Here is a 23207-nt window from a genome sequence, read left to right as displayed (position 1 = left end):
CCACCCAGAACTTGAACATGTGGAGGAACATTGCCCCAGGCATTCCTGGGGACATTGCCAGGTCAGCTGTGAGCTCTGACTGCAGGTCCCTGTGCCAGGAGGGCTGGGAATGCTCCCCTCCCTTTACCAGTGGCCCTCTGCCCACATCTGGTTCATAATCTTCAAAAAAATCTCCCAGTCTTAGAGACTGCAGTAATTCCTTAGGTCTTCAATCGGTTTTTATTCCACTCCAACCTGAGGGATGAGTGTCCCTCACACAGCAATCCTCTAAAATTCCATCCTCCCTCACACAACAATCCTGCAGCTCACACAACAATCCTTTCACACAACAATCTTCCCCCACACAACAATCCTCTCACACTCAATCCTGTCCCTCACACAACAATCCTGCAGCTCGCACAACAATCCTCACACAACAATCCTGTCCCTCACACAATAATCCTTTCACACTCAATCCTCTCTCACACAACAATCCTGTCCCTCACACAATAATCCTTTCACACTCAATCCTCTCTCACACAACAATCCTGTCCCTCACACAACAATCCTCTCACACAACAATCCTACCCCTCACACAACAATCCTCTCACACAACAATCTTACCCCTCACACTCAATCCTGTCACACTCAATCCTCCCTCACACAACAGGTCGGCCGGGCCGGGTTGGAGCCCCAGGGCCGCTCCCGCGGGGCCGGTCCAGCCTCATTCCCCTCATTCCTGGAAGCCCCCGGGAAATGGATGCAGAGAGCAGACAGTGAAGGGCAGAGACACGTTTAATACAGCAAATACACCAAAACTGGAACTGCGGAGTGCACGGGACATCACAGCCACGCCACAACCCCAGGGCACCGGAGGAGCCGCAGCCCCGCGGGCAGGAGGGGACAGGACGGGGACATTGGCCTGGAAAGCAGCTGGGAAGGGCGCCTGGAAAACTCTGCAGGGTAAGGAAAATTCCCTCTCTTTTATCTGTGGCGCTGGGGAGAAGCAGCACGCAAAGGCTGGGCTGGGGTGTGAGGGCTCCTCCACACAAACATGGCGGGCTCAGGTGCCAGCCATGTCCCCATGTTCCCACCCCTCATCCCGGCCGTGTTCCCGGCAGGAACCGCTCCCAGTGCGGGCAAGGCCGGGTCCCCCCTGTGACATGTGAATCCCTGCTGTCACTCTCCAGCACCTCCCGTGCGCGTCACCCCTCGAATCTTTGGCAAACAGGTTCCTTCCTGGCCGTGGGACCTGCCCGGCCCTTCCCGGGCACACGGCCTGGCAGGAAGGACAAGGGGCTCCTGATCCTCCTGCTCTCAAAGCCCCCTGGCACCGGCCCTGAGCCCACCGTGCCCGCTCAGTGCCCAGGGCTGGCACCTCAGGCCATCCCCGCCCTGCAGTGGTGGCACCAAGCCACAAAACAAAGGGACACTTAGGACAGGTGACCCAATTCTCCCTCCACCACCCTGGGATTTCGGTGACTTGCAGGGTGTGTTTATCCACAAGGAGAGGGCTGCGACTTTTTATCCCCCTCGGGGTGGGAATATCAGCTGTGTGAACCCCATCATGTGTGTTTTCAACGGGATGGGGCTGGTGAGGTGACAACAACTCTGGGTACATGCTGAAGTGGTGCCTGAAAGCCCTGGGATGGGGCTGTGTGGCTCCAGCTGTCCCTCCCCAGCTGTCCTGTTCTCCTCATTTCCAAATGTCCCCCACGGGCAGCAGAGGATGAGCAGGGAAGGGGAAAGCGAAGCAGGATGATCAGCAAAGCAAGGGCACTTACGAGGAAATTTCTTGGCATCTGTCAAAGCTGAGCTCCTGCCTGCTCTTCCCATCAGTTCTCAGCCTTTCTTTCACCTTTGTCCTTTTCTTACTGTTGCAGAGCTTTCCCAAACTGCCCAGCTGAAGGACCTGCCTGCAGGACCCTCTGGAAACCTGCCAGGCAGGAACCACCCCATGGGACCTACACAGGACACTGGTCCCTCCTCAGGTGGGTGAGCAGAAAGGGACTTGTGTCCTCTGACCTGAAGCAGGGATAAAAGCAGGAAAGGCAGTGCTAGAAGAAGGAATAATAAAATCCATTAAAAAAGCTTTGGGCTGCTGGCTCTCTGACCACAGAAGTACTAAAAATACCTCATTCCTGAGACCACCCGTATTTTACAAACCCTAAAAGACTAGATTCTCTTCCTAGAAAATTGAAAAAAGTTTAAAATCCATTGGTATCAACTCCTTCACCTTCACCAAACCTTTAAAAACCGCCCAGGTGGGATGAGGGAGGGAGGGGGCAAGGAGCAGGGACCTTTCCATGCCCATCCCAGTCCAGTTTCACAGGACACCCTGGGACTGGGGGACTCTCAGTGTCCCCACAATGTGCTCCAGCCCCCAGTCATGGCCCAGCAGCTGGAGTGAGGGAATGGGGGACAGGGACACTGGAGCTGCACCCAGCACCTTCTCCCCTCCCTATGCTGGGCTGCAATTCTGCATCCAAGCATGGAAAGGTTGTGGTAATGTCCAAGGCAAAGGCAGTGCCCAGCTGTGCCCGAGCCCCAGGACAGGCAAGGAAAGCTCTGGGGTCACTCTAAGATGGAGTGTGACACACTCTGCTGCTGAGGCTCAGAATTGGGAAAGGGACATCCCATGACCAGACGGATGATGGACATCACAAAATAACCCCACCTCAACCCCTCCTAAAATCCACCTGGTGCCAGCCCCAGGAGCGAGGGAAGCCACAGAGGGAGTGCAGGTGTGGAGGCAGCGCCGGGCTCCGTGGGGACCCGCTGGGACAAGGCTGGAGCTGGAGATGCAGGGAGGTGCTTTGTGCTCACTCCAGAGCCCACTCAGCCAGCCACTGCTCACACTGCACCCGCTGCTCCTCTGTCTCCTCCCTGCTGCCTTCCCCCCCTGCTCCCTCCTCTCTGGCAGCTTCCTGGCTCTCCTCCTCCTCCTTGTGTGTCCCCTTGTCCTTGAGCTCCTGGATGACATCCTCCAGCCGCTGGGTGACGTGCTGGGGCACCCAGTTGCTGTCCATGGCGGTGACGAAGGGGTCGGGCGCGCACACCTCGATCAGCTCCTTGCCCGTGGGGATGCGCAGGTAGTAGGCGTGGAGCATCATCCTGTAGGGATTGCTGTCCTGCCGGTGGCTGTAGGTGAAGTCCCCCACGATGGGGTGGCCGATGGCGCTGCAGTGAACCCGGAGCTGGTGAGTCCTCCCTAGGGGGAGAGTGGGGATCAGGGATGGGGAATTCCTGAATGCCTCCTTCAGGGCATGGTGACAATGCACCTAATGGCATTTGTCCCCCTGCTTCCCTCATCCCTTTTCAGGCTCTGCTCCAATCAGAGCTGCCCCTGTCCCCACCTGTCAGCGGCTGCAGCAGCACTTTGGTGACGGGGTCTCCGCTGTAGGATCCATGTTCCAGCACGATCAGCTCCGACTGGCACGGCTTGGGATTCTCACAGCCTGCAAGGAGATCCAGAGAGGGTTTGTGATGCCCCAGGGCATCCCTGGGGGCGTGGGCAGAGCAGGGGATGGGGCTGCTCACCCTCTGTGCCCTCGATGCACATCATGTGGGTCATGCCCTCCGTGGTGTTCTTCCCGATGGCGTAGCGGATCGACATCCGGCTCTGGCTCACGTGTCCCCTCACCTGGGGACAGGAACGTGCACACTGAGCCCAGGCACGTGCTCCTCACCCACCCCCCATGGAATCACAGAAAGGATGGGGCTGGAAGGACCTTAAAGCCCATTCATTTCCCCAAGCCCAACTCCTTGTCGGGGCAGGGACACCTTCAACATTGCTGCCAGCCCCATCCAAGCTGGCCTTGGACACTTCCAGGGATGGAGCAGCCACAGCTTCTCTGGGCACCCTGTGCCAGAATTCCTTCCTGATATCCAACCTAACCCCACCCTCTGGCAGTGGGAAGCCATTCCCTGTGTCCTGTCCCTCCATGCCCTTGTTCAAATCCCTCTCCAGCTCTCTTGGAGCCCCTTTAAGCTCCAACACTGAATCTTTCTCCTCTCCAGCTGAACACCCCCAAGTCCCTCAGCTTTCCCTCAGGGCAGAGGTGTTCAGGAACACCAGAAGGCCAGGCAGGAGGTGGCAGGGAGGGCAGGAGGTGGCAGGGAGGGCTCACCAGGGCCAGGTAGGCTTTGGTCACCAGGCGCTCCTTGAAGCACTTGTAGGCACTTCCCGCCGCCGCTTTGTTGAGTGCCACACACAGAGCCCCGCTGGTGGAGAAATCCAGCTGGTGGCAGAACCTGGGAAGGACACGGGGGTACAGGAGCAGCCAGGGCATCTCAGGAGTGTCCCGAGCAGAGGGCAGAGCCGGGCTCGGTGCCCAGGCGCTCACCTGAAGCCGTAGTAGGTGTCGGGGTCGGCCAGCTCGGGGAAGCGGTGCTTGAGCTGGCTCTGCAGGGTCAGCGTCTCGTACCACATCTTGCTGTCGATGCGCAGGTCCCAGTGCTTGTTGACCACGATGAAGTCGGAGCTCTGGTACAGGATGGACAGGTTGTCGATGGTGCCCGGCTCCATGGCCAGCGCCCTGCGGGGCACAGAGAGCAAGGGGGAACCGGGATGAGGAACCGCCAGCTGTGGGATGGGCACAGCAGCCCCGGACACACGGGACGGGCAGGGCCTGGAGGTGGGATAACCCAGCAGGGAACGGACATGCACCGGTGCTGCCGAGGTCACCTGCAACCCTGCTGTCACCCTGCCTGTCCCCAGGCTCACCGGTGTCACACCGTGCGGGTGCAGGTCCCACGGCGGTGCGGACGCTACCGCAGCGCTCCGGCCGCGGCCATGCCGATGTCACAGTGCACGGCCCCGCCGCTGTCCCGCTGTCCCGGGCTGCCCCGGCGCCATGCACGGAAGGCCCATGCCCGCCCCGCTGTCACGCATGGAGGCCCCGCAGCCGTGCGGTGCTGCCTCTGCCCATCCCGGCGGCGGCCATCGGCCTCTCCCCGCTCCCCGCTGCAGCGAGCGCGGCGGCTCCGCCGGCGGGCACGGGACAGAGGGGAAGGGACAGGGGACGCGGGGCGGGGACACGTGCGACGGAGAGGACCCTGGACCAGGCGGAGGTGACCCGGGACGGGCGGAGGTGACCCGGACTCGGACCCGGACCCGGCCGGGGGCACCCGCGCAGCGCCGCCGCCGCCCCCCGGCCCCGCCCGCTCCCGCAGCGCCTCCCGGCAGCGCTCACGTCGCGTCCAATCAGCGCCGTCCCCGCCGCGTCCTCCCGCGCGCCCCGTCCAATCAGCGCCGTCCTCGTCTCCGCCCTCGCGCCCCGCGCCCAATCAGCGTCGGCTCCGCGGCGCGCGCGGGCGGAAGCGCGGCGGGCGCGGGGCCGGTGGCGGCGGCGGGGCGGGAGCGGCGCATGGCGAGCGCCGAGGATGGGCCCGAGGATTGGGCCGAGGACGGGCCCGACGATGGCTACTACGAGCGCTTCGCCGACGAGCTGGAGGTGCTGGCCGAGCTGGGAGGTGGGCGCTGCTGCGGCTCTGGACGGGAGGCGGCGGAGGGAGGGAGCGGGCAGGACCGTGCTTTGCGCGCCCGTGTGTGCCCGTCCCGCCGCGGGTCCCCTCCGGTGACCGGCACCGTGGTGTGACCCCTCTTGCAGATGAGCCGTCCCCACCCGCCGGCCCCAAAACATCGCAGTTCCGGAGCAAGCGGCAGCCGCCGGAGCAGCCCGACCTCCCCGGGGACTCTCCCGGCGGCACCGGCGCCAAGAAGAGGGACCGGGACTGTGTCCCCGCCGTGTCCCCGGCAGCAGCCGAGCCTCGCAGTAGGTTTGACCCGGTTCCCCGGGTGCTGCTGCCCCTGTTCCCCATCCCGAGCGGTGCCGGGTGCTGGAGCATCCCTGGGTACCACCGTCCGTCAGTGAGTGATGCTCTCCTCCTGCTCCAGCCCCGAAGCCGAAGCGGCAGCGCCTGGAAGCTGTTAAGAAGCTGGATTTCGGTGCAGACGATGAGCTGGCTCCTGATGTCCCCTGGGATGGTGGCCCAGAGGCACCTCTGGCTCCCCACGATACCAGGTTGGCCACGCTGAACCCCGTTTTTAGCAGGAGAGAGTGGAAGGTCCCTTCCCCTGCTGAAGGAATTTGGTGTTTTCCAGCTCGAACCAGCTGGAGATGAGTGGAATGGTCCCCATGCAGACCACACCACCCTTGGAAAAGAAGAGGGTCCTGAGGAGACCCCCCATCCTGGAGGATTACGTCAATGTGACATCCACCCAGGGCACCAGGGTCTTCCTGGTGCTGAGGGATGATCCCTGCAGGACAGGGCTGGAGGTGAGGAGGGGTCTGAAGGTCGGCTTTGCTCCTCGGTGGCCTCCAGGTGGCTCAGGCGGGCGCTGGCCGTGCTGTGTCCCTGCAGCTCCCGGATTCCCTGGGCTGGAACGCTCGCAGGCCGCTCCACTTGCTGGGGGTGCCCTTCTCCTACCTGAAGGAGCAGGTGGCTGAGGAGGTACCGCATGTCCCTGCCCTTCCCCTGAGTCCCTGGCACCCCTGCTGGCCACAGGGCTGGCTCCCAAATAAATCCCTGTCCCCAGCCATGACCCCTCTGTGTTTGTGCTCAAGCGTCGCAGGCGGGTTCTGGAGGCCTCCCAGCAGCTGACAGAGATCATCAACAGGTGAGGTGCTGGCATGAAATCCCTCCCCAATCCCTGCCTTGCTGCTGGATTTGCCTCCCTCACAATCAGATTATGGGGGACCTGCAAGCAGAGGGGCCTTTTTGCCCTCATTACCCCCAGCCTGGGGGGTCTGCGTGCAGTTCCCACCCTGCCCTGACTGCTGGGGTGCTTTGGGGTACCTCAATTCCATGCTGCAGCTGCCTGGGGAGCGAGGCCAGCACCGAGAGCCCGGATCCCAGCATGGACACAGCCCCAGCAGCCCAGGAGGAGCCTGCATCCCACTGCCTCTGGGTGGACAAGTTCACCCCCCAGCGCTACATGGAGCTGCTCAGTGATGATGTGAGGTGCTGGGACAAGGGGGGGCTTGGCATGGGTGGGGTCATGCCCTGGGATCAGGAATTGCCTTTGGAAGCACTGGCTTGGGGGGGCTGTCTCTGTGCTGCTCTGCCTGGGAGCAGTCCTGGGAGCTTGGGATGGCAGCTTTGCACTGGAAGCTGGGGGTGTTCTGGCAGATAAACCTATGGAATGTCACCAAAATGAGACAAAAAAGATTGAGAGGATTTTAATTAGAAATTGTTGGCTATTTTGAATTGTTTTGGGGATTGTTAGAAGTTTTGTAGGGAATTGGACGTGCTGGGAATTGCTGAGTTGAGCCAAGAGAGAGCAGGGCCAGCAGGGATGGGGCTGGTGTGACTCACCCAGCTTTCCTGAGGGATGGGGGCTGAGCTGGGAAGGGAAATGTCCCCACCTTGTCCCAGGGAGGTGCCAGGTGGAACCCTGAGCAGCCTCCCCCATGAAGGAGAGCTTTCCTCTGCCCCAGCTGGCTTTCCCCAGGTTCCATGGATTTTCCCTGCTTCCCTGCAGTACACCAACCGCTGCCTGCTCAAGTGGCTCAAGCTGTGGGACACGGTGGTGTTCGGCAAGGACAAGGCTGGCAAGAAGCCCAAGCCCAACCCTGCAGCCAATCCCCCCCTCAGCCATGCCAAGGAACATCCCAACAAGTGGAAAACCAAGGTGCAGCTCACCGAGGAGATGCTGGAGGCCGAGCTGGACCAGCACAAGAGACCCAAACACAAGGTGGGCGACAGGGGACGCGGCTGTGGCTCCCTGTGCTGCCTCCAGCTGAGGAGCAGCATTGTCCCCTCTGAGGAGGAAGCTCTCCAGGGGTGACCTTCTCTGTGTGCCACAGGTGGCCCTGCTCTGTGGGCCCCCTGGCCTGGGCAAGACCACGCTGGCCCACGTCATCGCCAGGCACGCAGGGTACAACGCTGTGGAGATGAATGCCAGGTGAGCCCCTGGGTGCCAGGTGAGCCCATGCCCTGACCACAGAAGAGGGCAGGCGATACTGGAGATGATGGTGGCCTGGGGGCGATGCTGGAAGTGATGCTGTTCTGGAAGTGATGGTGTCCCAGAGGTGGAGATGTTCTGTAGGTGATGATGTCCCTGGGGTCATGCTGGAGGTGATGGTGATGCTATTATGGAGGTGATGCTGTTCTGAAGGTGATGGTGCTGTGGAGGTTGTGCTGCTCTGGAGGTGCTGCTGTTTTGGAGGTGATGATGATGTTGTGGAGGTGTTGCTGTTCTGGAAGTGATGGTGTCCCAGGGGTGATGCTGGAGGTGATGGTGATGCTATTATGGAGGTGATGGTGCTGTGGAGGTGATGGTGTTTTGAAGGTGATGGTGGCATGGAAGTGGTGCTGTTCTGGAGGTGATGGTGCTGTGGAGGTTGTGCTGCTCTGGAGATGATGATGCTGTTGTGGAGATGATGCTGTTCTGGACATGATGCTGGTGGTGATGCTGCTCTGGAAGTGATGGTGCTGTCCCAGGGGTGATGCTGTTCTGAGGTGATGCTGCCCCAGGGATGATGCCGGCCGTGTCCCCACGCCCAAAGTCACCTGTCCCCATGTCCCCTCGCAGCGATGACCGCAGCCCCGAGGTGTTCCAGACCAGGATTGAAGCTGCCACCCAGATGAGGTCGGTGCTGGGCTCCCACGAGAGGCCCAACTGCCTCATCATCGATGAGATCGACGGCGCGCCCGCGGTGAGCACCGGCCCCTCAAACACCACCCCAGTAACAGCTCCCCCAGCGCTCCACGAGCAGGAACCCATCCCTCCCGTCCCGTTTCCTTCCCCCCAGGCCTCCATCAACGTCCTGCTGTCCATCATCCAGAGGAAGGACGGCGAGGGCGAGGCGGGCGCGGGGCGGCGGCGGCGACGCGAGGGGGGGCTCCTGCTCCGGCCCATCATCTGCATCTGCAATGACCAGTGAGTGTCACCTGCCCAGGAGGGGGGACAGGGACACCAAACCCTGCCCCCAGACAGGAGGTGGCTGCTGGGAGTGTCTGAGTGCAGCTCCTCAAGTCCTGGGGTTGGTTTGGGCTCCTCACATTGAGGGGCTGGAGGGTGTGCAGGGAAAGGAATGGAGCTGGGGAGGGGCTGGAGAATCCCTGAGGGAGCTGGGAAGGGGCTGGAGAATCCCTGAGGGAGCTGGGAAGGGGCTGGAGAATTCCTGAGGGGGCTGGGAAGGATCTGGAGAATTCCTGAGGGAGCTGGGAAGGATCTGGAGAATTCCTGAGGGAGCTGGGAAGGATCTGGAGAATTCCTGAGGGAGCTGGGAAGGGGCTGCAGAATCCCTGAGGGAGGTGGGAAAGGGGCTCAGCCTGGAGCAAAGGGGGATCAGAGGGGACCTTGTGGCTCTGCACAGCTCCTGACAGGAGGGGACAGCCAGGGCTGTGCTCCAGGGAACAGGAGGAGAGGGAACGGCCTGAGGGAAAGTTTAAATTGGATATTTGGGAGAATTCCTTCCTGGAAAGGACAGCCAGGTGTTGGTTGGTCCAGGCTGCTCAGGGCAGAGGTGGCGTCCCCATCCCTGAGGGGATTTCAAAGCTGTGTGGATGTGGCATTTGGGGACATCATTTCACGGTGACTTGGCACTGCTGGGAGAATGATTGGACTCGACGCTCTGGGAGGTCTTTCCCAACCTCAGTAATTCCAGGATTAAGGAGGGAATTCCCTGCTGGGCTCTCTCATCCCCCTGTTTCCCTCCCCAGGTTCGTGCCCGCGCTGCGCCCGCTGCGGCAGCAATCCTTCCTGCTCAGCTTCCCCCGCACCGCGCCCTCCCGCCTGGCCCAGCGCCTCAGCGAGGTCTGTGCTCCCCCAGGGCCCTGTCCCCTGTCCCCCTGGCTCGCTGTCCCCTCCCCGCTGAGCCCTGTCTGTCCCCAGATCGCGCTCCGGCAGGGAATGCGCGCGGACACGGGCGCGCTGCTGGCGCTCTGCGAGAAAACCGACAGCGACATCCGCTCCTGCATCAACACCCTGCAGGTGCTGGGGACACTGCCGGGGCCTTGGGGACACTGCCGGGGCCTTGGGGACACTGCCGGGGCTCTGGGGACACAGGGAGAGCCCTGGGGACACTGTCAGGGGCTTGGGGACATGGGGAGAGCTCTGGGGACATGGGGAGAGCTCTGGGAACACTGTCAGGGCCTTGGGGACATGGGGAGAGCTCTGGGAACACTGTCAGGGCCTTGGGGACATGGGCGTGGCCCTGAGGAGATGGGAATGGCCATCAGAACACGGTCATGGATCTGGGGACATGGGGATGGTCCTGGGGAGACGGGCATGGCCATCAGGACATGGGGATGGCCCTGGGGACACAGCAATGGCCCTGGGGACATGGGCATGGCCATCAGGACATGGGGATGGTCCTGGGGACACAGGGATGGGCATTAGGACACAGCAATGGCCCTGGGGACATGGGCATGGCCATCAGGACATGGGGATGGCCCTGGGGACACAGCAATGGCCCTAGGGACATGGGCATGGCCATCAGGACATGGGGATGGCCCTGGGGACATGGGCATGGCCATCAGGACATGGCATGGCCCACGTTTCTGCTGCAGCTCCAGGCTCATACAAGGACAGAGGGGACAAAAATCCCTTCCAGTCACATCCTGAAGCATCTCCCGGTCCCCTGGGGTGTTTTGAGCCCTACCCGTGGAGGGAGAGGGGGGTGGCTGTGTCCAGCTGTTCCCAAGGGCTTTGGGATCCCCATCCCCTCCATCCCTGGCTCCTGCTGCAGTTCCTGCACGGCCGAGGGCAGAAGGAGCTGAGTGTGCAGATGGTGCAGACCATGAGGATTGGCCTGAAGGACCAGAACAAGGGGCTCTTCTCCATCTGGCAGGAGATCTTCCAGCTGCCCAAGCCCCAGAGGTAGGAGGAGGGGGTTTTTATTGTTGGGTGCCTGGGGGTGGTGATCCAATTGCCCAGAGAAGCTGTGGCTGCCCCATCCCTGGAAGTGTTCAAGAGAGACCTGCAAGGTCCTGGAGAGCAGCTTCTTCAGGGGATTTGTGTCCATCATAGAATCCTGGAGTGGTTTGAGTTGGAAGGGACCTCAGGGCACATCCAGTGCCACCTCCCACTGTCCCAGGGTGCTCCACACCCTGTCCAGCCTGGCTTGGGCACTGCCAGGGATCCAGGGGCAGCCACAGCTTCCCTGGGCACCTGTGCCAGGGCCTGCCCACCCTCCCAGGGAATATTCCTTCCCAATATTCCTTCTAAACCTTTCCTCTCAGTTTAAAACCATTCCAGGTGCTTTGTATTCCTCCAGCCCTGGGAAACCCAAACCCTGAGCTCTCCCCTTTGGGCTCCCCCAGGCACAGGATAGGAATGGACCCCTCTCTGCCAGCCCAGCTCCAGCTGGGGGACGAGGACCTGTCCCACCCTGGGGGCTTCAATTCCTCCTCCCACCGCTTCCACCACATCCTGCACCTCTCCATCTCCTCGGGGGAGCAGGAGAAGCTGGCCCAGGTGAGAGCAGCCAGGGGGGCTGGAGGGAGGCTCAGACCCCCATCCAGGTGAGCTCCACCTGATCCCACACTCCCCTGCAGGGCCTGTTTGAGAACTTCCTGAACATGAAGGTGCGGGATTCCAGCCTGGGCTCCGTGTGCCTGGCCCTGGAGTGGCTGGGCTTCTGTGACCTGCTGGGCAGGGCCGTGCTGCAGGCCCAGAGCTTCCAGCTGCTGCGCTACCTGCCCTTCCTGCCCGTGGCCTTCCACCTGCTCTTCGCCGCCGCCGCCGTGCCCCGCCTGGCCTACCCCAGCAGCCAGCCCGAGGTGAGTGCAGCGGGGCTCTGACAGCCAGCCCTGTGCCTGCAGGACACCCCTGAGGGTCCCTGTGTATTGGGGTTAATTACCAATATTCCTGGATGGAACATGCCCGGGCTGGCCTGGCTCTTGCTGCTTGACCAAGGGTGGCAGCTGTGGTGGTTTCACCTCAGAGACACTTTTGGCTGGCTGGATGTGTGGTGTTTCACCTCAGACACCTTTGTCTAGCTGGATGTGTGGTGTTTTACCCCACAGACACCTTTGGCTGGCTGGGTGTGTGGTGTTTTACCTCAGAGACACCTTTGGCTGGCTGGATGTGTGGTGTTTTCACCTCAGAAACACCTTTGGCTGGCTGGATGTGTGGTGTTTTACCTCAGAGACACCTTTGGCTGGCTGGATGTGTGGTGTTTTACCCCAGAGACACCTTTGGCTGGCTGGATGTGTGGTGTTTTACCTCAGAGACACTTTTGGCTGGCTGGATGTGTGGTGTTTCACCCAGAGACACCTTTGGCTGGCTGGATTTGTGGTGGTTTCACCTCAGAGATACCTTTGGCTGGCTGGATGTGTGGTGGTTTCACCTCAGAGACACTTTTGGCTGGCTGGATGCTGCAGCTGGGTTCTTGGGACAAGTCCAGGCATGCAGGAGCTCAGGTTTACCTCTAGCAGAGAGGCTTTAGGCAAGGTGAAGGAAAGGAGTTGGTTCTGCTGGAGGGTTTGATCCAGAGCTTTATTCTGGCCCACAGGCCTCTGAATGCAGATACAGCTCCCACAGAACTGCGTGGTTGCTGTGTCTTTTTAACCTGAGGGGGAGGGAAGGGGTGGGGATCCCACCAACCAGGGAAGTCTCAGGGGACAAATGACACCTGGATGGCCCAGTGATGGCTGAGAGGCATCTTTTGAACTTCACCAATCACACGACGCCCTTGCTGGAATGCCGAGATTGAGGGACAGCACTCAGCAGGGGCAAGGGAGGGGTTATTGGAAAGAGCTGGGCTTTGGGGACAGGCTGTCACATCCCACCCCACCCCGTGCTGTCCCCAGGCCGCGGCCAAGCTGGGCCAGATGCAGAACCTGGTGCTGTCCATGGTGTCGGGGATCGCGCCGGGCGCCCGGAGCCGCGCGGGGCAGCAGGCGCTGGTGCTGGACGTGCTGTGCCTGCTGCTGGACATCATCGCCCCCAAACTGCGCCCTGTGAGTGCCCCCTGCCCTGCCCTGCTCCCCAGAGCCCTCTGGAACCCCCCCTGAGGAGCCAGCCTGGGTCTGTGTCCCAAATCCGGGCTGGGTTTGGTGTCACGGCTGGTGCAGAAGCTGGGGACAGTGTTGAGGTGCCCAACGGTGTGGAGGGGTCCTGGGCTGGGCTTTGGGGAGCCCTCAGAGTCACCCCCACCCTGGAGAGGGTCTGTCCTTGCTCTGTGTCCCTAAGAGAGAACTAAACTTGATCTGGGTCCCTCCTCACCCAGAAAATGGGTGAGGAAGGATCCCAAATTGTTGGGAGGAATATGATGAATCTGACTCCATGTTCTTAGAAGGCTAATTTGTATTATATTATATTATATTATATTATATTATATTATATTATATTATATTATATTATATTATATTATATTATATTACATTATATTATATTATATTATATCATATCATATCATATCATATCATCATATCATATCATATCATATCATATCATATTATTATGCTAAACTATACTCAAACTATAGTAAAGAATAGAGAATGCATACTTACAGAAGGCTAAAAGATAATAATGAAAAACTCATGACTCTCTTTTCAGAGTCCAACACAGCCTGACTGTGATTGGCCATTGAGTCAAAACAATTGACACGAAACCAATGAAACAATCTCCAAACACATTCCAAAGCAGCCATACACAGGAGAAGCAAATCAGATCATTACTGTTTTCATTTTTCTCTGAGGCCTTCTCAGCTTCCCAGGAGAGAAATCCTGGGTGAATGGATTTTTCCAGAAAATATGACCTGGGCTGTTTGGGGTTTCCAAGCTCTGTGCTGTCCCCTGGGCAGGTGAACACGCAGCTCTACAGCCTGAAGGAGAAGCAGCAGCTGGCTGAGCTCATCAGCACCATGCTCACCTACAACCTCACCTACCTGCAGGAGCGCCTGCCCGAGGGCCAGTACGTCTTCAAGCTGGACCCGTGAGTGCCGGGGCTGGGGAGGGCACTGGGAGTCAGAATCCTTCCCTGGAACGGAATTCCCAGAGAATCTGGGGCCGCCCCAGCCCTGGAAGTGTCCAAGGCAGGGCTGGATGGGAGTTGGAGCACGTGGAAGGGGTCAGGGTTGGAGCTGGATGGTTTTAAATCCCTCCCAACCCAAACCATTGCAGGATTCTGTGCTGATCCTCAGGAAGGGGTTGGGAACTTTGGCTTTGCTCCATCCCCACATCAGCTGGGCCATCCCTCCCTTGGGCTGGGGCTGAGCAGGTTGGCTTTAGTGGGATTAAAGGGAAGGGAGCAGCTTCCTGTGGCTTCACCAGGAGGTGGCAGGACAGGGCTCACCCACCTGGGCACTCCCTGTGGCACCTGGCAGCTCTGCCAAACAATCTGATGTCACCAGCAAAACCTGGCCTTTATTTCTTTAAAAGCATTGCTTTGACAGCTGATTTCTGAGTGACTGCAGAGCCGCCTGACTCGGGGCTTTGCTCCTTTTGTTTTAGGGGCAATAATAGTGGATAAATAGTGAATAAATAGTAAATAAATAGTGAATAAATAGTGACTAAATTGTGGATAAATAGTGAATAAATAGCAAATAAAATAATGGATAAATAGTGGTTAAATAGCAGAAAATTAGTGGATAAATAGTGAATAAATAGTAAATAAATAGTGAATAAATAGTGGGTAAATAGCAGCAAATTAGTGGATAAATAGTGAATAAATATTGGATAAATAGCAGAAAATTAGTGGATAAATATGAAATATTCAGAGCTGGCAGAGGGACTGGTGGCTCCTCGTTGCTGGGGATACTGAATCAGGCCTGTTAAGAATCCAGCTGCTCTGATGATCCCAAATTCCTGTTCCTGGCTGGATTCCCATTAAACCTGTCTGGGGGGGCACCTCGGGGTAGCTCTGAAGGTTGAGCTGCTGCTGTGCCCCTGAGCTTTTCAGGGCAATCTGTCCAATCTCCTCTTTTTGCTTTCAAGCTGGATTAAACCCCTCTAATCCCTCCTGCGTCCCCATTCCCATTCCTGCACGGGGGGAAACCGAGGCAGGAACCAGCCAGGGGCAGGGCTGGGAGCTGCTGGGGCTCTCAGGCTGCACAGAGTGAGCACAGGGTGAAATCACAGGCTGATTTTTGGGGTTTGTTCCCACTGGAATGACCAGGGGCAGGGCTGGGAGGTGCTGGGGCTCTCAGGCTGCCCAGAGCTGGCTGATTTTTGGGGTTTGTTCCCTGTTTTCCCTGCTGCAGGAATGTGGAGGCCGTGTGCCGTTTCCCAGCCCTGCCGGCCCGCAGGCAGCTCAGCTACCAGGCCAAGCAGCTCATTGCCAGGGAGATCGAGCTGGAGAAGATGAGGAGGACAGAGGCACGGAGCCTGGCCCAGGTGGGCATCCCCAGGGGGCTGCCAGGGCTGGGGATGTGCAGGAGATGCCCAGGGATGTGTTTTTTCCCCAAGCTGCGGGTTGGAAATCCAGGATTAACCCCCCTGGCTGCAGCTGTTCCCCTGCACAGCTGGGCTGGCCTGCAGGGCTCAGCTTTTGGCAGGGATTCTGGAGGGAATTGAAGCTTTGAGCCCTTCCAGTGAGGGGTGTGAGGAGGTGGGAATTTTTAGGTGGGAATTTTTAGGTGGGAATTTTCAGTGGGAATTTTTGGCTGCTGTTTGTACCTGGCCTGTACCTGAACTCTTCCCTGCCTCCCCTTCCCTGGCTGCTGCCACTTCCAAAGCTCCCAAAGCCCCCAGGAGCAGCGGAGTGGCTCTGCCCACTCTCCTGGAGGCAGGAAAAGATGGGAAGGGGTGGAAAAGGTGGAGAAACATCCCTGGGTGTAGCTGATGCCTGCCCTGCCCTGGTGCCAGAGGGATAATTAATCCCTGGGAGCTCCTTGGAGCAGCAGAAAGGCTCCTGGGAGATGTGTGGGACAAAGAGAAGCTGCAAAAACATCTCTGAAGGCTCCTTGTTTACATGGTGGGGATGTGAAATCCCAGGGAAAGGGGCTGGGGCTGATCCCAGGAGGCAGAAAATGATGGGAAAATCTTTGGGATGTTGGAATCCAACCTGGGTGGGATGGGGCCAGGGGGGGTGACAGGAGCTCAGTGCCCAGTCCTGGAGCTCAGACAGCCCGAGGGGAGCCTGGCCCAGCTCTGTGCTCCCCACAGGAGCCCGGGAATGGCCCCGGGGAGGAGCTGGGGGACGCGGAGCCAGCGGGGACCCCCAACCACCAGCAGCGCCTGGAGCACATCGTGAGGAGAGCAGCCCTGCAGGACAAGGTCAGGCCCCAATTCCTGCCCCAATTCCTGCCCCAGTTCCTGCCCCAGTTCCTGCCCCACCTCCCCCCAGCCCTTCCTGGGCTGCCAGGCCCTCCCTGGCTCCCCTGCAATTGGGATTTTTAGTCCATTTCCTTTAATAGCCCAGCCCAGCTCCGTGTGTCCCGTAAAGGCCTCGCTGGGATTGGCACGAATTGGGCTGGGTGACATTTTGGGTGTGTCCTGGGAAGTTTTCAGGGCTGGGGGAGGGAGGGGCTGTGGGGATTTTGGGCTGAAATAGCTGGATTTGGGCTCTGTGGGAAAGCAGCTTGGAAAAGCTGCTCTGGAACGATCCCACCCTGGGCTCCAAGAGGAGCTGGGATCCTTCCCTGGCACTGCCCCTCTCCAGGGCTCGGCTGCCAGCCCTCTCCTGCCTGTAAAACCCCACCTGAGCCTCACCTTTTGCCTTTCCCCCAAATTTGGATGCTGTTTGCATTCCCAGGCCTCTGGCCCATCCTGCAGGATTTGCATTTGGCTCCTGCTCTGCTCTTGGGGTGCCTGAGCCGTGCCCAGGGTCAGCCCTGCCCTGGTTCTGTCCCTCCCTGAGCAGCAGCTGCCAGTGCAGGTGCCCCAGAGCCACCCCCATTGCTGCTGCTTGCTCCCCACAGCCTGAACTGGACTTTTTTGGGAGGCCACTCCAGAGGAAAGAGGCGGCCAAGGCCCCAGGTGGGTGACAGAGGGACACAGAACTGGGTGGGTGGCACAGGGACAGGGTGGCTCCATCCCCAGGTGGGTGGCACAGGGACACAGAACTGGGTGGGTGACACAGGGACAGGGTGGCTCCATCCCCAGGTGGGTGGCACAGGGATGGGATGGCCTCAGAACTGGCTGGGTGACACAGGGACAGAGTGTCCCTGAGTTATGGGTGGGTGGCACAGGGATGGGGTGGCCTCAGAATGGGGTGGGTGGCACAGGGACAGGGTGGTTCCGTCCCCAGGTGGGTGGCACAGAGACAAAGTGGCTCCAGCCCCAGGTGGGTGGCACAGGGACACAGAACTGGGTGGGTGGCACAGGGACAGAGTGTTCCTGAGCTCTGGGTGGGTGGCACAGGGATGGGGTGGCCTCAGAATGGGGTGGGTGGCACAGGGACAGGGTGGCTCCATCCCCAGGTGGGTGACACAGGGACAGGGTGGCCCTGGGTGCCACTGGGGCCTCTCCCCATTCCCAAAGAGGGGCTCCTGTCCCTCATCCCCATCCCCAGGGGACAAACCCAGCCCAGCCCAGCTGGCAGGGAGCTCCTGTGGGCACATCCCTGGATTCTGCCCCATCCAAAGCGAATTCGGGGGGAATTTTTGGTTGCAGCATCCAGGATTTGGGAGCATCAGCTCTGCCCTTCCAGAGCCTCCCCCAATCCCCCTCTCCAGCCAGGGCACAGCTGATCGTTTGAAGGTTTTTCAAGTGGATTTTGCTGCTGCAGCCCCCCAGGTTTCCAAGGAGGAGTGCCTGGAGCTGCAGATGGGAAAGGCCGTGGGCAGGAGCGACGTCTGGTTCCGCTTCAACGAGGGCTTCTCCAACGCTGTCAGGAGGAACCTCTACATCAGAGACCTGCTCTAGAGGATCTTCTACATCTCTACATCAGGGACCTGCTCTAGAGGATCTTCTACATCTCTACATCAGAGACCTGCTCTAGGGGGGCACTTCTACATCGAGAACCTGCTCTAGGGGCACCCCTACATCAGAGACCTGCTTTAGGGGAGCCTCTGCATCAGGGATCTGCTCCAGGGGAGCCTCTGCATCAGGGACCTGCTCTAGGGGCGCCCTTCTACATCAGGGACCTGCTCTAGGGGAGCCTCTGCATCAGGGATCTGCTCCAGGACCTTGCTGAGCTGAGCTGGAGATGAAGCTGGAGCTGAAGGATCAGCTGGGTTTGCCTTTCCAACCCATGGCTGGCCTGTGTGTGCCCATGATTTTGGGCTATTATCTTTTTTATTATCTGCTTATTTTGTTTAAAAAAAAAAAAAGAAGAAATAAAACGGATCTAAAAAAATGGATGGTGAAGTATTGCTGTGTTTATTTCAGACATAAACTCGAGGGGCCAGGTTCTGCCTGGTTTGCTGGGAAGCAATATCCTACAGTGTACAAAAGTATCTAAAATCACTAAAAATGGGGGGTTTTATAAAAAGCTTCTTTACAAGTTGCAGAAATCTGCGGGTTGTGGGTGGCAGGGGTGTGAGATGAAGCTGCAGCACAGCCCTGGGCAGCCTTTGCTGCTCCTTTCCCCCAGGCTGCCCATCCTGGGGGGTTCCCCATTTCTAAACCCCCTCCTACAGCTACAGGAGCAGAGAGGAGCAGAGGGCAGGGCTGGTTCAGGTTCCGGAGCTCCGGGAGCCCTGCAGGGGGACGGAGCTCACAGGATGATGCATTTGCCTTTCTCCACCCAGGGGTTGTTCTTCATCAGCTCCGGGTTCAGGAAGGGATCCTCGGGAATGCCGTCCTCGATCCACTTCACAAACCTGCAGAGAGGGGAGCCAGGGCGGGCACGGCCCGGGGGGAGCTGGGGATTAAAGGATCCCGAGCTCTGGAGAGCTCTGGGAAGGGGGGATCTGCACCCTGGGGGCAGATTCTACTGTAACATTCTAACATATAATATAGTAGAATATATATATTTTAAAAAGAGATTACATATATATATATACAGTATAAAAATATAAGATAATATTATAATATATGTTACATAATATAATATGTTATATAATATATATAATATAAAATATATAATATACAATATATATTCTAAAATATATATAATATATTATATATATAATATATAATACGTATAATATATATAATATATATAATACATATAATACGTATTATATATATATAATATATATATAATATATATAATATATATAAATATATATATATATATATATATATATATATTTAATTTTAAAAGGCACATATAAAAGAGAATAATGGAATACTTTGGGTTGGTAGGAACCTTAAAGACCATCCAGGGCCACGATTTTATATATAATAAAAAAAATAAATCATATATACAAAGACAAGAGAGTGCATGTATGTATATATATATATTTATACATACCAAATTATATAGAAAATCAAGTCTATATTTTAATTTTAATCAAATTGCAGTGCAAAATAAAATTCATATTACACATATGTGTTTATGGAGATAGGATACAATTTCTAGATCAGATTTATTATTTTTTAGGCATTATGGATAACATAGAATGAAGGGAAGGGAAGGGAAGGGAAGGGAAGGGAAGGGAAGGGAAGGGAAGGAAAGGGAAGGGAAGGGAAGGGAAGGGAAAGGAAAGGAAAGGAAAGGAAAGGAAAGGAAAGGAAAGGGGAAAGAGGAAAAAGGAAAAATCCCCACTCACTCAGGTATGGTCTTGGAGGACATCTCCCTCTTGTAGGCCAGCTGGTACTTGAGGCTTTCCACCTCTTTTTTCCATTGTGGGAGATCCCACTCATCCATCGCGCTCTCCGAGGGCTCCGTTGGGCTGGGAATGGGGATTTTGGTGCCTTGTCCTGCCCTGATCCCTCAATTACACCCCAAAGTGTAATTGGGACAGGCTCTGGGGAGGTTCCCAAGCCCTCAAGGAGCAGCCAAGGGCTCAGGGAGCTTTTGGGGCTGTGTTGGCTGAGGCAGAGGCTGCCTGGTTCTCCTCTCATGCAAAACTCAGGGGCCGAGGCAGATTTGACTGGAATTTGGGTGGGGAGCGGCTCAGAGCAGCTGAGGCTCCTGGGGAAGGGGCTGTTTGTCCTTGTCCTGCTCTGAAGGGACCAGGAGGGATTTGGGGCAGCCTAAAGAGCGCTGGAAACGGCTCAGGGAGCGGCCAGCACAGATTCGGGGAGCAGAGCAAACCCCTCTGCACTCCTCACCCCATTGTCCCCCAGCAGTGACCCTGGGAAGGACACCGTGATGGGGAAACTGAGGCACAGCAGCTGAGGGGGCTCAATCGGTGCCCACAGCGGGGTGGCCCCCGTGCCACCCCAAAACCCGGTGGCACAAGGGGACATTCCCCTGTCCCCAAGCCCATGAACCGCGGGGGTGCCCCGGCTCCGGGAGAACGGGCAGGGAATGGTGAGACCCTGACTGGGCACAGCTCCATCCCAGCCTGGCATCCCCGGAGCTGCAGCCGGGACCGGGATCAGCCCCTTCCCCTGCCCGGGACCGGGATCAGCCCCTTCCCCTTCCCGGGACCGGGATCAGCCCCTTCCCCTGCCCGGGACCGGGATCAGCCCCTTCCCAGCCCGGGACCGGGATCAGCCCTTCGCCCTGACGGGATCAGCCCCTTCCCTCCCGCCTGGATCCCCGACTCCAGCCGGGACCGGGATCAGCCCCTTCCCATTCCCGGGATCAGCCCCTTTCCCTGCCCGGGACCGGGATCAGCCCCTTCCCATTCCCGGGATCAGCCCCTTCCCAGCCCCGGGACCGGGATCAGCCCCTTCCCACTCGACCGGGATCAGCCTCCTTGCCGGCCGGATCAGCTTCCTCCCCGCCCCAGGAGCAGCCCCGACCCCGCGCATCCCCGCTCGCACCTGGTTTGGGGGTACCGACAGCAGAGAAACGGGGCCGCAGCTGCAGCCCTGGCCTTGCCCTCGCTCCTCCCGCAGCCTCCCCGGCTCCCGGCGGCCCCGAACGCTCGGGATGATGAGGATGCTCGGGATGATGTGAGGATGCTCGGCTGGTGCCGAGGGATCACGGCTGAGTCCTCCCCCCGCCGCTCCCCGGGGATTTGGCTCCGCTGGAGCGCCCGGGATGGAGGCGGCTCCTGGTGCCTGGCCCGGCTCTGGAATTGGGGTTATCCCGGCTGCTCCCGGCCCTGAGGGGCACAGGGAGGAGGGGACGGGTGGGGACATCCCCAGGGAGGCCCTGGAGCCCTGCTGGGATCCCTGTCCTGATGCCTGCCTTCATCCCTGCCTTCATCCTTTCTTTCATCCCTTCCTGCATCCCTGCTCGGATCCTTGCCCTGATCTTTGCCTGGATCCCTTCCCTGATCCCTTCCTGCATCCCTGTCCCAATCCCTGCCTTCATCCTTTTTCTCATCCCTTTCCCTCATCCTGTTTTTCATCCCTTCCCTAATTCCTTTCTTCATCTTTTCCCTCATCTCTTCCTTCATCCCTTCATTCTTCCTTCATCCCTTCCCTCATCCCTTCATCCTTTCCCTCACCCTTCCTTCATCTTTTCCCTCATCCTTTCCCTCATCCTTCCCTCCTCCCTTTCCCCCTCTGCTCCCCCTCGATTTTGTGGCTTTTCCCCCTTCCCGAAGCTGGAGAGGCTGGGAATAACTGAAAAAGTGGAAAACAAAAGGATTTCCAGCAGAAGGGAGCAGCTGGGATGGAATACCTGGCAGGTGAAAGGGCAGCGTCATCAATAATCAGAATTAATCAGAATTATTGATGAGGGGTTTGCAGGGAAGGACAAAAGCTCCCAAACAGCTGGAGCTGATTAAAGCCAAAATTATCAACGGAAAATCAGAGGTGGGACCGCCCCTGCCTTCGTTAAGGCATTAAAAATAAACCTGGGGTAAAAGTTGTTGCTTAAAAATAACAAACAAGGTTTGCACACAGCAAAGCCCACACCCAAATCCTGGCCCAGGGCTCCTCCTTCCCCCAGGGAATAAATACAGAATATTTATGGAAATAAAAATAATAGAAATAGGGACTTAATATTAATTATGGATTTAAATTTGGATTTAATTTGGATTTTGTGTCTCTGCATCACACCTGGGCTGGGCTGGTCCCACTCCCCCTTTCCTGAGGGACAGAATTCCCTGGGGGAGAAAGGAGATGAAGGTGGAATATAAATATAAAGTAATAAAAAAATTTTAAATATTATCATTTATATTTGAGATTATATATATATATATCTATAAATATTTTATAATAAATAATATAAATATATTATATTATAAATAATAGTATAAATATAAATAATTTTGTAAATATATAATATTATATAGTAGAATATATATATTCTACTTTTGATTAAAAAAAATATATATATATATATAAGAGATGGAATGGTTTGGGTTGGTAGGAAACTTAAAGACCATCCAGGCCCACGATTTTATATATAATAAAAAATTAAATAATATCTAAAACAAGAGAGTACATGTCCGTATATATTTTTTTACACGTACCAAATTATATATATATAAAATCAAATCTATATTTTAATTTTAATCAAATTGAAGTGGAAAATAAATTCATATTACACATATGTGTTTATGTAGATAGGATACAATTTCTAGATCAGATTTATTATCTTTTATTCATTATGAGAACATTTAATGCATAGAAATACATATATATGCACACATACACGTGTTAAATTTATGTATATATATCTAATAAAAATATACACAAAATAGATATAAATATTAAAAATAATAAACAATAAGTATATAAAATAGAAAAAAGTAAAATAAATATATAAATATAAATAATAGACACCAATATTTATATAAATTATATATATATTTCTATATATATTATATAAATTATATATATATTTCTATATATATATTTCTATAATAACCTGCTATAATTAGAAGGTTATTATAGAAATATATATATAAATAATTATAATATATATATAATATATATATAAAATAATTATAATTTTATATAATTTATATAAAAATAAAAGTAAAAATACTAAAAACTAATATTAAAATAAAGAATAAAAAATAAAAATATAAAAATATAAAATTATAAAAATAGAAATAAAATAAAAATAGAAAATAAAAACAAAAATAAAGACATTAAAAAATATAAAGGCTTCCTGAAAGAGACATCTTATAGGATATACATAGGAAATAGCTATATAAAATATTTAAAATCTATTAAAAAATGATGCGTTTTCTGTGTCCTTCGGAAGTGCCAGGAGCAGGAGGGCTCCCTTCCCTTCCCTTCCCTTCCCTTCCCTTCCCTTCCCTTCCCTTCCCTTCCCTTCCCTTCCCTTCCCTTCCCTTCCCTTCCCTTCCCTTCCCTTCCCATTCCCATTCCCATTCCCATTCCCATTCCATGGATTTGGGGTGCAG

At 56.0% G+C, this 23207-nt stretch overlaps 3 protein-coding genes across 4 annotated transcripts; 1 reads left to right on the top strand and 2 right to left on the bottom strand.

The window, feature by feature from the left end:
- Positions 1-756: 756 nt before the first annotated feature.
- RPUSD1 (RNA pseudouridine synthase domain containing 1) lies at positions 757-5146 on the bottom strand. Its single transcript, XM_064725785.1, has 6 exons — positions 4706-5146; positions 4326-4517; positions 4110-4233; positions 3520-3622; positions 3336-3437; positions 757-3190 (listed from the first exon to the last, which is right to left on the bottom strand). Exons 2-6 carry the CDS (start codon positions 4505-4507, stop codon positions 2802-2804), a joined length of 900 nt encoding a protein of 299 aa, XP_064581855.1. The 5' UTR covers positions 4508-4517; positions 4706-5146; the 3' UTR covers positions 757-2801.
- A 178-nt stretch (positions 5147-5324) lies between these two features.
- CHTF18 (chromosome transmission fidelity factor 18) lies at positions 5325-17870 on the top strand. Of its 2 annotated transcripts, XM_064726254.1 has the most exons (22): positions 5325-5454; positions 5592-5756; positions 5879-6005; positions 6086-6260; positions 6346-6435; positions 6549-6601; positions 6799-6940; positions 7466-7678; positions 7791-7888; positions 8519-8642; positions 8739-8866; positions 9652-9745; positions 9824-9922; positions 10680-10810; positions 11254-11407; positions 11488-11712; positions 12745-12894; positions 13740-13870; positions 15138-15270; positions 16042-16152; positions 16797-16854; positions 17606-17870. In XM_064726254.1, the coding sequence occupies exons 1-22, from the start codon at positions 5349-5351 to the stop codon at positions 17740-17742; spliced, it is 2844 nt and encodes a 947-aa protein (XP_064582324.1). In that variant the 5' UTR covers positions 5325-5348; the 3' UTR covers positions 17743-17870. The 2 variants fall into 2 exon arrangements, with proteins under 2 accessions (XP_064582324.1, XP_064582325.1); XM_064726255.1 differs by lacking the exons at positions 16797-16854; positions 17606-17870 and adding an exon at positions 16651-16771.
- Positions 17871-18180: 310 nt separating this feature from the next.
- Positions 18181-20927, bottom strand: GNG13 (G protein subunit gamma 13). Its single transcript, XM_064726253.1, has 3 exons — positions 20701-20927; positions 19536-19658; positions 18181-18641 (listed from the first exon to the last, which is right to left on the bottom strand). Exons 2-3 carry the CDS (start codon positions 19631-19633, stop codon positions 18536-18538), a joined length of 204 nt encoding a protein of 67 aa, XP_064582323.1. The 5' UTR covers positions 19634-19658; positions 20701-20927; the 3' UTR covers positions 18181-18535.
- Between the last annotated feature and the right edge of the window lie 2280 nt (positions 20928-23207).

Source organism: Zonotrichia leucophrys, chromosome 14 (assembly GCF_028769735.1).
Source record: "Zonotrichia leucophrys gambelii isolate GWCS_2022_RI chromosome 14, RI_Zleu_2.0, whole genome shotgun sequence".
Classification (NCBI taxonomy): Eukaryota; Metazoa; Chordata; class Aves; order Passeriformes; family Passerellidae; genus Zonotrichia; species Zonotrichia leucophrys.
This window is presented reverse-complemented; position numbering and strand designations above follow the sequence as displayed.

Bases quoted from the DNA above. Each gene is read 5' to 3' on its own strand.
- GNG13 (XM_064726253.1), bottom strand. From the start codon at position 19,633: ATGGATGAGTGGGATCTCCCACAATGGAAAAAAGAGGTGGAAAGCCTC. The intron at 18,642-19,535 runs GTGAGTGGGGAT...CCCTCTCTGCAG, and splicing joins TCCTCCAAGACCATACCTGA to GTTTGTGAAGTGGATCGAGG.
- RPUSD1 (XM_064725785.1), bottom strand. From the start codon at position 4,507: ATGGAGCCGGGCACCATCGACAACCTGTCCATCCTGTACCAGAGCTCC. The intron at 4,234-4,325 runs GTGAGCGCCTGG...TGTCCTTCCCAG, and splicing joins GACACCTACTACGGCTTCAG to GTTCTGCCACCAGCTGGATT. The intron at 3,191-3,335 runs GTGGGGACAGGG...CTCTCCCCCTAG, and splicing joins GCTGCTGCAGCCGCTGACAG to GGAGGACTCACCAGCTCCGG.
- CHTF18 (XM_064726254.1), top strand. From the start codon at position 5,349: ATGGCGAGCGCCGAGGATGGGCCCGAGGATTGGGCCGAGGACGGGCCC. The intron at 8,867-9,651 runs GTGAGTGTCACC...TTCCCTCCCCAG, and splicing joins ATCTGCATCTGCAATGACCA to GTTCGTGCCCGCGCTGCGCC. The intron at 13,871-15,137 runs GTGAGTGCCGGG...TCCCTGCTGCAG, and splicing joins TACGTCTTCAAGCTGGACCC to GAATGTGGAGGCCGTGTGCC.